The following is a 13144-nucleotide window of genomic DNA, read 5'->3' as shown; positions in this document are numbered from 1 at the left end:
TGGGAAGAACCCGTCTTACTTCAATCTGTCGTGGGGCTGAGTTGATTCTCTGTCCAGCTTTACTGGTCACACTTGCAGTTAGACTGGTCTGGCCGATGGCCACGCCGCGGATGAGGAATGTGATGGTGTAGTTGTCAAGGGCTTCATCAAGGGCCCTGAAACAGATGGAAGGGCTGAGACTTCTTCAAGACCACCCCGTGGGAAAGGCTGCAGCCAGGGTCAGCACTGTCTCTGAGGTGCCCTCTTCTGACCCCTAGGAGAACTCACACCAATGTAATGATCGGGGAGGCTGCTCGAAGCTTCAGGTCCATGAAGGGGAAGTATTTGGCCAGGAAGGGCTTCTTGTGCAAGTCCAGCACGCGGACGTATGCCTTCACTGTCTTCCCAATCTCCACCTGCATCATGGGGACAGAGGTTCAGGGGCGGCCTCCAAAAGACCAATCCTACCATCTATGGTGCCCTATGACTTTCTGAGATAGCATCACCAACCTCAACCCACAGACCTGAGAATCAGGAGAGTCACCCAGGTTGACTTCTGGACTATCAGCCAGTCAGAAAATGAAAATCGATGAGGGGGAGCTTGGGGATACTTAGAGGCATAAATTCCACATTCTACTCTTAAGTAACTAATACACTAATTAGGGAGATGAGACACCACTTAGAACAGCAGCATCCAGTAGGAGCTCAATAAATGCTCACTGACTGAACAGCTCACACCTGGCAGTGTATAATACAGTAAGAACTTTAGGAAATGAGAATCAGAAATACACAGTGAAGAAACAGATGATTAGAAAACAGCAGTGGAAATGAGAATATAGGAGGAGTATGTGAGGCTGGGTAGAGCATATTAGCTTCTTTAGGAGCCTAAGCTGCATGAATATTCCCCTTTTAATTACCAGCCCTTCTATCCACTGAGGAACCTGACTGCAACTCTCTGGAAGCCCAGCTTCAGTCACCTCAGATATTTGGAGTAATAAAAATTCCGTATCAGTGTGAAAGATAAACCAAGATCTATTCTTTGTCTCTTTTTGCAATGGCACTTGGCACGGATGAGTTGTACTCATCTGCCACTGAAACCCCAGAGAACCCAAAACCTATATTCTGGGAAGAAAATCCATGCTCAGCAGGGCATGTGCCTGGTTGGTTAATAACCTACACCAGCCAGAAGACATGAATTCCCAGGTCATGGCTAATTTAGAGACAGCAGGATTAATTGCCAAGCCTCATGGGGATGTCACCTGGGATGAAGAAGTCCCTTACTGAAGGGACTCTGGATCCTCCACATGGAGCGAAGGAGATGGGAGACAGCTCTGCAAGTTCACAGGGGAAGGGATGCAGACCCCAGGAGCAAAAGCAAAGGCCATGCAGAACACTCCTCCCACAGTCCCCTCCCTCCCAGTTCCTGCAGGTCAGCTGAGGGTGCCCCGTCATGAAGCTTCCACTGACCTTGTCAACCACACGGATGTACAGCTCCTGAATGTCCGACACGTAAACGACAGCCTTGGCTGGGGCCGGGAAGACGAGGCACAAGTCATGGATCATGATGGTGGATGAGCCCGGGAGCAAAGGGTGCACCTGCAAGGTTGGGGCAGAGGTGGAGGGGTGGGTGCTGGGTTATGCAGCTGCAGGCCCCCCTCTGCTCAGGTCCGTGAGCAGTGCCTCACCCTCAGCACCAGCCTAACACCTCATGGGATGCCAGTGGCAGAGCCCGCCAGGCCAGCACTGGGAAGCAGTGGACAAGGGAAATCCTACCCCAAGTAGTGCCCTGCCCACCTCTCGTCATGAGCCCCACTGCTGGCCAGGAGATGGGCTTGGGATATAACACATTAGTGCCAGGATGGATCTCACAGAGCATTGATCTCCACTTGCACATTTTACAAAGAGAAGAAAATGGAAGCTGCTCCAAGGGGGCCAGTCAGCAGCCTTGGGACATGCACCGACTTGAGGGCAGAATGAGGATGCAGTCCCAGGATGCCACATACTGAGCTGGCCACCTGCTGCTGCAGCCCTGGTGCTAGAGAAGCACCCCGTGGGGTCTTCTGTGAAACCGCAAGTCAGGGGCTGGCAGAAAATGAGGCAGATGCTTTCCAATGGCAGCTTGCACAGGAAGTCCCAATCAGACTGATGGAACCACAGAGCCTGGGAGTGGCCCGCAAGGCCACCCCAGTGTGAGCTATGTGCATCTCGCTCATCTTTGTGTCTCATCACATCCCCAGCTATGTGTGAAGCAGTGACTGCCAAGGTGTTGTGAGTGAATGAACAAATCAGAGCTAGTTTTTTGCAGGCTTTTCACTGCCAAAGACCCTTTTAACATTTATTTATTTATTATTTTTAGAGACAGGGTCTCACTCTGTCCCTAAGGCTGGAGTGCAGTGACGGAATCACAGCTCACTACAACCTCAAACTCCTGGGCTCAAGGCAAGAGCCCACCTTTTAATCTTTTTCTCTCTACCCACTTTTAGGGATTCTACCTTTAAGACTCTCTCCCCTAAGAAAGTGTATCACAATCACCCTCTCATGCTGCAGAAGATGGGCATTCCCACAAGCAACATGTCTGTTTATGATGGAATTCACACAGCTTGTCTGACTGCTTAGGCGCATATTTCACCCAGGTGGTCTTGGAGCTGGGCAAGCAGGGACAGGCCATGAGGCGAGTCCAGCCAGCTGCCCCACTCCTCTATCTGGGCCTGGCTTTGTTGCTTGCTCTTTGTGGTCTCATATTCATGGGGTGGGAAGCAAGGGGTTTTAAAGTAAGCACTTCAGGGTTTGCAAAGCTAGAGTTTCAATATCAAGAAGCCACAAATAAATAAATAATAAATAAATAAAATAAAAATAAGGTTTCTGACCCAAAGGTGACAACCAAATAGGATCACATCACACCCAACATCAACCCTTCAACAGCTGCCCAGTGCTCTGAGAATGAGCTCAAAGCCTTAGCATGCCCTGTAAGGCCTGGTGTGGCCTGGCCCGTCTTCACTCCAGATTCCACGCACATCACACTACCCCACTACACTTATGCTCCAGCCACGCAGGCCTTCTCTCCCACTCATACAGACAGCTAGCTGCTGCCTGCCTGCCTGCCTCCAGGCCTCACAGCCCACCTTAAAGACCTGGACTCTTTCCCCAGCCTCCACCTGCTGGCTCCAAGTCATCCTTCAGGCCCAGGTCCAGCGTCCTTCCTCAGGAGAGTCTTCCCTCATCCACGAAAGCTCCTCCAGCACCTCTTCTGTCCTCTTCTGGGGGCTGGGCCTGCTGGGCGCCATCAGTGTTGATAGGACCCACAGTGCACTTGGCCTTCCCCTCCAGGCTGTCCCTAGCACTCACATGCCCTTGGGACTCAGCCCAGCATGTGGTACAGCCTAGCCTCCTATGAGCGCATCTTGATGGATGAAGATCCAGGGTTGCTGCTCTGAGTAATTCTGGATAAGGTCATGGAACCTGGTGCTCCAGCCTGCTCAGCTTTACAGAGTAAAACCAGCTTTGTTAAGACTTGGAAATTCTGAAAATCACCTGCAACCCTCATGGACCTTCACTTATTTGCAAAGTGCTGATTCTGGTCCAACCACTTCAATGTACAAATGAGTTAACTGAGGCCCAGATGACGGGACAGGGACATGGCTTTGAAAAGGCAGAGCTGGGGATAGAACCAAATACCCTAACTCCCAATTTAGACTCCTCCCCCGACTCTCCACTTCCCAGGGGAACGGGGCTAGAAGCCTCCTGCAGCCAGAACGGAACTGCAGGGCTGGGGAGGAGGGAGAGTGGACAAAAGCAAAGGCCTAGCTGAGAAGGGCCCAAGCCCACGGCTGGCTGGGGGCATGGAGGATCAACAAGCTGGCCCCAGCTGCACACACCACCTGTGTAATGATGGGTACATCAATAAAGACAAAGCATGCCTGGGTTATTCCACACAATGACTTACAGTAGATGAATAAAGATCCCGGAGTGGATGTCATGCTTATACTACAAAACAATAGCTTTGTGACTGGAGCCATTGCCACATGAGCCTGGTGTCAAGTATGGGCTGAGGAGCAGGGTCCAGGAGCCACCAGGTTTCTGGTTTTGCTCAGGCTGATTCACCCCAGGTTATTACATTTCTCTCAGAGAAAACTCATTGAAAAATTACAGAGAGTAATGAGAGCTGTCTTTGAGAACTCAATTTAAGGCTCCAATCTGAAACTCCTACTATAGTTACTGCTGTCAGGAGTGGGCAGGTCCTTCACAATGTGAAGAAATTCCACAGTGCACCCACTGCGGAGCCCCACGCAGGGCAACACAGGGCAATGCAGGGAAGGGCTTTTTCTCCTTTTTTTTTTCTCCTTTAAAAGAACCATCTTGCACATTTTAAACAAAGACATAAAATGGCAGTGGGAAAATCAACTGCTCTTCCGCTCAATTTCCCAGGGGATGGGCATCCAGCCACCATCTCTGGAGCCCTCGAAGCCTGGCCTGCCCCTCAGGCTGGTGCACGGCAGCTAAATGCACCCCACAGTGATGCTGTAAGGGGGTGCCCGCCAGGCCACTCTGGAGGCTTGGGTAATGGAGGGCACTTGGCCGCTAGCTGGTGGCAGAGTGAGACCCTGCACCCACTCCTAACTACATTGTGCATGTGGCTCACACCACACAGCTTCTCCGTGCGTTCTGGACACACCTGCTTCCTGATTGACACACGGGAGAATGTTTGTGAGGGGAAGGAGGTAGTGGTGACCCATGCCCAGAATGAATTTTAATTTCTGAGTGTTGAAGGTGCCACCTGAGAACATTGGGAAACACTGAGCTAATGGGAAAGTTCTGTCAAGTCAGAGATGACAAATGTGTCGTTGCTCATTAAGACGCTGAGTGCAGCCAGAGGCAGCTCTGTGCATGTGGAGGCTGAAACTGTCAAATACCTCGGAGCTTGCCAGGCCCCAAGGCTCTGCCCACATCATCTCGGTCCCCACTCCTGGAGCCCTAATCACATTTCAGACTTGTCCCCTGACAGGTGGCAACTGCAGGGGATAAGGGACCTTGCAGCTATTTTTGAATGTCACTGGAGCCATCGGCTTCCATTTCCTGCAGGCTGCTTGTCAACATCACGTGATGGGCCAGAAAGTGCCAAGCAAGTGTGCCCCTGATTACCCGCCCTCAAGGCAAGCAGGGAAGGACCTAAGCTCACACAAAAATCACAGGCACTGAGTGGGGCCCTGGCCTGGACGCTGGATGAAACTTCACACAGGGACCCGGCCAGCCCTGTGACCTTCCCAAGGGCGAGGACTGGGGACGTGCACCACTGTCCACAGATCAGTCTCAGGGAAAAGGTGGATGCACCTGATTTCAGGCCCTGCAATTGCCACCCACTCCCCACTCATCCTGGACATGAGTCCTCACCTGAACAATGGCCCCGTGACTGGCTGCGCCTCACAGGACCCAGGAGATGGAGAGATGCAGCCGCAGCTCATAGGACCCAGGAGATGGAGAGACGCAGCCGCAGCTCACAGGAGCTAGGCCCCCCGGCTTCATTCCCTCCTAAATCCGCAGTGCCCAGCACAGCACCTGGCACACGATAAGCACTCCAGCGTCTCTGAGTGCACAAGTTAATGGGAAATGTAAAGTGCCCAGCAGGCTCCTTCCCCTGCTCTGGTCATCTCATGGGTTCCACCTGGAGGACTTGATTGAAATGTAAAGAATCATTGAAAAGGAAACCCTAGGCTTAAATCGGATAAACACTCCTATGTGCAAACCAGCCGAAAACAAAATAAAGGCCCTTACAGAGCGTTCTGGGGCTGTGTGAGCAAAATTCATCACAGCCCTGCACAGTCCATGCCCATTGTGTGGGGATAAAAACCTCCATAGGACCCCAGCTGCATGAGCCCCAGAGAGCCCCCCAGAGACACTCCAAAGCCACACATGCCCGCAAGCCATCCTTGCGTGCCGAATATCTATCAACAGGAAGGAAAGAAACCCTTTCTGTGAGCTAACTGGGAAGTGCCGGGGGCCTGTCTATCTGTGCTGCTGCTCAGCAGCTGGAAAAAGCCACAGCCACGTGTAGACATCCCTCAGAAACAGCCGCCTGCACGTGTTTCTGAAGCAACCAGGACCTGCTGCTGACGTCAATACTCCCTGGAAAATTCCTACTGCAGGCTTCAGAAGAGACCAGAGGAACCAGGGCCTGATTGGAGTTGCGAGGGTCTTTGGCACAAGCCCGAAATGAAGGGAAGTGGAGACCCCAGTGGGCAGGGTGCCTCCATGGAAGGAAACTTCTGGACCAGAGCAGTTTGCAGGGCCTGTGGCACAGGCTGCTGCTTGCCATAGTGGAGACTTGTCCCAGGTCCTGCCTGCAATGGGCACTCTGTGCCACTCAACCAGGCCAGCGGCCATTCCACAATCCAGAAAGAGAGTGCCAGAGCTCCCCTGTAGCCACCTGTAAAACAGAACTGCAGAGGCACTCCTAGAATCGCAGCATTTTAGGATTCAAGAGGGGTTTAAAGGTCTCCTGGGGAGACTTGACTCCCATGCTGGAATCCCACCTTGAGTCTTTCAGACAAGTGTCCCAGCTTCTGCTCAAATGCCTCCAGAGACAGGGAGCTCACTACCTACAGCGGCAGCCTAGTCCATCACCGACCTCTAAGAACTCTTGTTCTTGGAGAAAAGGTCTCCCTCTGGTCACAAGTCCACCCTCAGAGCTTGCACAAAATGACAGGTGCAAGGTAAATGTGAATGAGAGGGTGCCCCGGTTTCACTGGCACTGTACACATTTTTCCCTAACTTGGAACTCCCCTCTTCTTGGTAATGGGGAAGTTTTTATTAATTTCTAAAAGTAAACAAAACAAGGCATATGTCAAGCAGTCAGAATTAAGATATGAGGTTCTCCTCACTCGCATGGCTGGAGGAAGAGCTGGGGAATTGTTCTTTCTTCTATGAGGGGATAAGAATGCTTAGGGGACACTGCCTGTGGTCTCAGGCTCCTCGCCTCCTCCAGTGTCCTCCAACCACAAGCGAGTTCCCAGGTGCTGAGGGCGTCCTGCCATCCAAGGGTCTGCCTCTGAGAAGAACAGAAACAGCGGGACTCCCTCCCACTCCCCAGGCACGGCGCTGAGAAAACATCCTCTCTGCAAGACAGCTGGAGACCAACATCAAACACTGAAGGAAGGTTTTTGAAAACACCCCAAACACCAAACAAAAAAACTGAATTAAAAAACTTATTAAACAGGGGGTGTTTCACACAAAAATAGAGATCTCTATTTTCTCTTGAAAATCAGAAGCTCTTGTCTCACAGGCCCACACCCCCACACATCAAAAACCAGCTGGAGGTGCCAGTTCTGCAGGACAGTGTAAGGAGGCCACAGACTTCCCCATGAAACATACACACAGCCGTTTAATATCTCTGGGATGATTCCAAGGGCACACAGCAAATGAAGAAGCATTTCTTGGAGAAAACCTGCTAACATCTGGGAAGAACAAGGGCCTGTGGTGTGTGAAATAAGATGCCCGTCCTCCCTGACCTCCCACCCCAGGGAGCGGGGCTCCGCTCCAGACTGTTTCCTCCAAGATCACAGGACTCCCTCATCCCCAGCTCTCGGTCAGGGGATTCATTTCCTAGGAAGGGCAGGATGTCAGCTTTTCTTTTCTTATCATGCCCCCAGCTACAGCTTGCTGAGACTGAGTCCCAGGAAAGTGGGCTCAGAAGTGGGGGCTCGCATCTTCCACCCAGACCCCATTCGTGGGATGGAGGCTCTGCGTTGAGTGCAGCACCCGTGAGAATACTGGGGCCCGGCCGCCCTTCCCTGGCTCATGGGGTGGGGTTCCCTGCTAAGAGAGGCCAGCCAAGGAACACTGGAGCTGCTGCCCCACTCACCAAGGGCCCAGCTCCTAACGTGCAGGTGTCACCAGAGAGAGATGCACCACTGTGCCCAGCACCATAGCTCTGGCTCACAGAGTTTGCCTGGGAAAGCAGCCGGTGCACAGCGACTAAATGCACCCAGAAAACAGGTGTGAGTTGCTCCTGAAGGGACTGACTTCACGTGCAGCAGAGCTTGGAGAAGTCCAAGCCTAAGCGCACTCTCCAAAACAGTGGAGGTTGTGCTGAAAGGCAACTGGGAGGCGACGGAGAGCCTGGGAGGTGTGGGCCACACTGGAGGCCGGCAAGTTTGCCAGAGAGAAATGGAAAAAGAGAGAGCTAGGAAGAGCTCTCCTGGGGTCAGAACAAACTTAAACATCTTCTAGGGAAAGGGTCCCTTCAAAGGATCCTGAATAGGATTGGACTGAGTTGTGCAGGAATGTGTGCCCCAGGGAATTACTGAAGTCAGTAGAGCAATCAGCCTCAATCAGTGGAGCTCAACAGTTGAGTGGTCAGTGAAAGACAGCCAAAAAAAGCCCTGCAAAGGCCACAGTCATCCCAGGGTGACAAAGGACATACCAAGGTGTTATCCCCTAAGAGCAGTATCAGAGATTTCTTACTGGGGAAAAGTGTGTGTGTGTGTGTGTGGGTGTGTGTGTGTGTGTTCAGCAAAATAACACAGCCTGTGTATGTGTGTTCAGCAAAACAGCACAGCCTGTGTGTATGTGTGTGTTCAGCAAAATAACAGCCTGTGTGTTTGTGTGTGTGCGCACCTGTGTTTTTGTGTCTTCAGCAAAATAACAAGGCCAGTCACTAAAGAAGTAAACAAGCAAATAATAATAACAAGCTCCAGCATGGGGATGGGGAATCAGTACCCAGAGTTTCTACAATACATTACCTAAAATGTCCAGTTTCCAACAATTATAGGACATGAAAAAACAAAACAAAACAAAACAGGAAAACATGACCCATACTCCAGAAAAAGGCAGATGACAGAAACTGTCTGTGAGGGCCACCAGAGATCAGATTCACCAGGCAAAGCCTTCCAACCAAACAACGATGAAGGGAGTAAAGGAAGATTTGATAATAATCTCATATCAAACAGAGAATATCAATAAAGAGGTAAAAGTTAGAGGAAAGAAAAATAGAAATTCTTTTTTTTTTTTGAGACGGAATCTAGCCCCGTCGCCCATGCTGGAGTGCAGTGGCGCGATCTTGACTCACTGCAAGCTCCGCCCACTGGGTTCACACCATTCTCCTGCCTCAGCCTCCGGAGTAGCTGGGAACACAGGCGCCTGCCACTAAGCCTGGCTAATTTTTTTTTTGTATATTTAGTAGAGACGAGGTTTCACCATGTTAGCCAGGATGGTCTCGATCTCCTGACCTTGTGATCCACCCGCCTCAGCCTCCCAAAGTGCTGGGATTACAGGCATGAGCCACCGTGCCCGGCCAGAAATTCTTAAGTTGAAAAGTATATTTGTTTGAGTGCATTGTAGATTCTGGATATTAGCCCTTTGTCAGATGAGTAGGTTGCAAAAATTTTCTCCCATTCTGTAGGTTGCCTGTTCACTCTGATGGTAGTTTCTTTTGCTGTGCAGAAGCTCTTTAATTTAATTAGATCCCATTTGTCAATTTTGGCTTTTGTTGCCATTGCTTTTGGTGTTTTAGACATGAAGTCCTTGCCCACGCCTATGTCCTGAACGGTATTGCCTAGGTTTTCTTCTAGGGTTTTTATGGTTTTAGGTCTAGCATGTTAAGTCTTTAATCCATCTTGAATTAATTCTTGTATAAGGTGTAAGGAAGGGATCCAGTTTCAGCTTTCTACATATGGCTAGCCAGTTTTCCCAGCACCATTCATTAAATAGGGAATCCTTTCCCAAATCTATAATGAACTCAAACAAATTTACAAGAAAAAAACAAATAACCCCATCAAAAAGTGGGCAAAGGACATGAACAGACAGTTCTCAAAATAAGACATTTATGCAGCCAAAAAACACATGAAAAAATGCTCATCATCACTGGCCATCAGAGAAATGCAAATCAAAACCACAATGAGATACCATCTCACACCAGTTAGAATGGCCATCATTAAAGAGTCAGGAAACACCAGGTGCTGGAGAGGATGTGGAGAAATAGGAACACTTTTACACTGTTGGTGGGACTATAAACTAGTTCAACCATTGTGGAAGTCAGTGTGGCGATTCCTCAGGGATCTAGAACTAGAAACACCATTTGACCCAGCCATCCCATTACTGGTTATATACCCAAAGGACTATAAATCATGCTGCTATAAAGACACATGCACACGTATGTTTACTGTGGCACTATTCACAATAGCAAAGACTTGGAACCAACCCAAATGTCCAACAATGATAGACTGGATTAAGAAAATGTGGCACATATACACCATGGAATACTATGCAGCCATAAAAAATGATGAGTTCATGTCCTTTGTAGGGACATGGATGAAACTGGAAAACATCATTCTCAGTAAACTATCGCAAGGACAAAAAACCAAACACCGCATGTTCTCACTCATAGGTGGGAATTGAACAATGAGAACTCATGGACACAGGAAGGGGAACATCACACTCCAGGGACTGTTGCGGGGTGGGGGGAGGGGGGAGGGACAGCATTAGGAGATATACCTAATGCTAAATGACGAGTTAATGGGTGCAGCAAACCAACATGGCACATGGATACATATGTAACAAACCTGCACATTGTGCACATGTACCCTAAAACCTAAAGTATAATAATAAAATTAAAAAATAAAATAAAATAAAAAATAAAAATACAAAAAAAAAAGAAAAGTATAATAGCTGAAATGAAAAATTCACTACAAGGGCACAAGAGTATATTTAAACTGGCAAAAGAAAGCATTAGCAAACTTGAAGATGGACTGCCAGCTTACATTAGCAACATGCAAAAACATAAAAACTTAAAATAACATAATAAAAGCAGAACATTAAATTCTTCCATGCCATGAGCACAGCTAAAGTCAATGCTTGCAAGAGCAGGGAGAGGGTCAAGAGAGAAACACAGGAAAAATAGAGAAAGTTGAGACATCTTTTAAAAGAACTTTCTTTATGGCTGTTACAGTGCTCCTTATGGAATAATATTTTAATCTTAAAGGATTGATTGAAAGGAAACCATTAGGTAACTAACAGTTTGTGGACAGGGAATACAAATCACAAAGGTTTCATGACAATGACTAAAGTTGTAGAATGAATCAGAGAATCTAAAGACCTTGCTAATTATAGCCGATGTGATTAAGTGCCAGCTTTTTTTTTTTTTTTTTTTTTGGAGACAGGGTCTGGGTTTCTCACCCAGGTCTGTTGCCCAGGCTGCAGCATGACCACTGCTCAATGCACCCCTCAACCTCCTGGGCTCAAGCAATCCTCCTGCCTCAGGTTCTTGTGTAGCTGGGACCACAGGCCTGTGCTACCATGCCCAGCTAATTTTTTGATTTTTCTTTTTCTTTTTGTAGAGATGGGGGTCTCACTATATTGTCCAGGCTGGTCTTGAACTCCTGGGCTCAAGTGATCTTCCTGCCTCGACCTCCCAAAGTTCTGGGATTCCGAGTGTGAGCCAAGTGCTAGCTTTCAAAATAATCAATCAATTAACCACATAACAGCCCAGATAAGGAATGAAAACCAACAGTGGGGACCGATGGCCCAAGCTTACCATGGCGACACCCCTGGCCTCCTGGTAGGCCACCTTGACAACATCTGAGGTGCTGGTGTTGAGGAAGAAGTAACCTGAGCCTTCCCTGATGTGGAGCTCTGCCTGCAGGAGACAGATGCAGGGAGGGTTGGGCCGCATGTGGGAGGGTGAGGAGTCCCCCTGTGGGTCTTGCCCAGGAAGGTGGCAGGGCAAGGACTGTACCTGGATGCCAGGGTGGTTGTAGATGGTCACCTCTTCTGGGCTCACCCTCACGTCCTCCACCAGGATGAGCTCTATGGAGGCCGACAGAGGCACCAGAGGGTCATGCTGAAGGGCAACGGCAAGGCCATCAGATCCAGGAGGACATGATTAGGTCGCCCCTCAGGAAGAGCAGGCCCAAAGGCCCTAGGGCCTGGCCTTGCTCCCGGCCACAAGCCCCTGGTGCTCCTGAGCCCAGCAGAATGGCCACAGGCCCTTTGAGGCCTCCCTTCAGCCTCCTGAGGTGGAATGAGTTGCAGGCTCCTCCTGCAACTGAGGAGGGGGTTGGCAGCAATCCAGCTTAGAAGACACCACCCCAACCCACCAGGCCCCAGTGGTGGGCAACTCACACACACGCCCTGCCTTGCAGGACCTCACAGCAAAGGGTCAGCTTCAGAGCGTGTGGCCGCCGGCCAGGCCAGGCGTTGGGGGAGGGTCCCCTGGAAGAGTGGCCAAGGCTGGCTCAGGAGAGGACAATGACAGCCCTCATCCCCTAGGGTGGCACATGACCCACTGAGCTCTGCTTCCTGCCATGTGTCACACAAGGGAGCCACCCAGATCTGAGGCCCCCAGAAGGTCACGTGTTTGAGCACCTCCTCGAGGCCACAGATGTGCTAGGCACTCAGGGTGCAGCAACTGCCCGCAGGGAGAGGCGACTCCAATGCACGGATGGGAAAGCAACAGTGAGTCAATGACAGGAAGGTGTGCAGTGTGGGTGACAAGGACAAGGAAGGTGTCTGCAAGGGAGAGCAGCTCTCAGGGGAACAGAGACTGCAAGGGGAGGAAGCCCCAGTGACTCAGCAATGGGGGGTGGGGGGACATCGGGGCAGAGGGAGGAAGTGCAAAGTCCTGGGGGGAACATGTCAGGGTGCTCAGGCATCAGGCAGGAAGCCATGACGCCCCCCCACTCCCAATCAAGGGACTCCTGGTGCCAGTGAGGACTGAGCCATCAGGGACAGGCACAGGTGTGCCCCTTCAGTGACCACCTCCCTCCAGGCCAGCCTCCCCAGTGCTGCCCCCATAGGCCCCCAGCCTCTTTCAAAGTTTGCTCCCAGAAGGACAATAGAAGTGCCTAATCCTGGCATTTAGGGACCCTGGGAATACAGTCCCACCTTCTCCTTCCAGCCTGTACCTGCTGCCTCCACCTTATTCAAGACCTAAGTTTCCTCGTGGCTATACCCCCCATGAGGTGGCTGTCATCCGGGAAGGGCTATTCTTGAGAAGCCCTTCCCATTCCCACCTCCAATGTACCTACTGGTCCCCTACTATTAATAGCAGTGCCTCTCCTGGGGCCTCCAAGAGGCTGGGGTGGGGGCGTGGTGGTCAAGCAGACAGTGACTCAGGACACTGTGATACCCGGTGGAATTTAAGCAGAAGTAGGAGGCTTGCCCCACTACCCATAGC

General features: G+C 50.5%; 1 protein-coding gene across 1 annotated transcript in view; it reads right to left on the bottom strand.

The window, feature by feature from the left end:
• NUP210 (nucleoporin 210) overlaps window positions 1–13144 on the bottom strand; it is a 111143-nt gene that overhangs the window by 28594 nt on the left and 69405 nt on the right. Inside the window, exons 19-23 of the mRNA XM_030801683.1 lie at window positions 11705–11809; window positions 11504–11605; window positions 1447–1575; window positions 268–395; window positions 20–155 (exon numbers count right to left, since the gene is read on the bottom strand). Of these exons, the coding sequence (XP_030657543.1) occupies window positions 20–155; window positions 268–395; window positions 1447–1575; window positions 11504–11605; window positions 11705–11809 (600 nt within the window). The remainder of the gene's footprint in view (window positions 1–19; window positions 156–267; window positions 396–1446; window positions 1576–11503; window positions 11606–11704; window positions 11810–13144) is intronic.

This window comes from Nomascus leucogenys, chromosome 21, assembly GCF_006542625.1.
Source record: "Nomascus leucogenys isolate Asia chromosome 21, Asia_NLE_v1, whole genome shotgun sequence".
Lineage (NCBI taxonomy): Eukaryota > Metazoa > Chordata > Mammalia > Primates > Hylobatidae > Nomascus > Nomascus leucogenys.
This window is presented reverse-complemented; position numbering and strand designations above follow the sequence as displayed.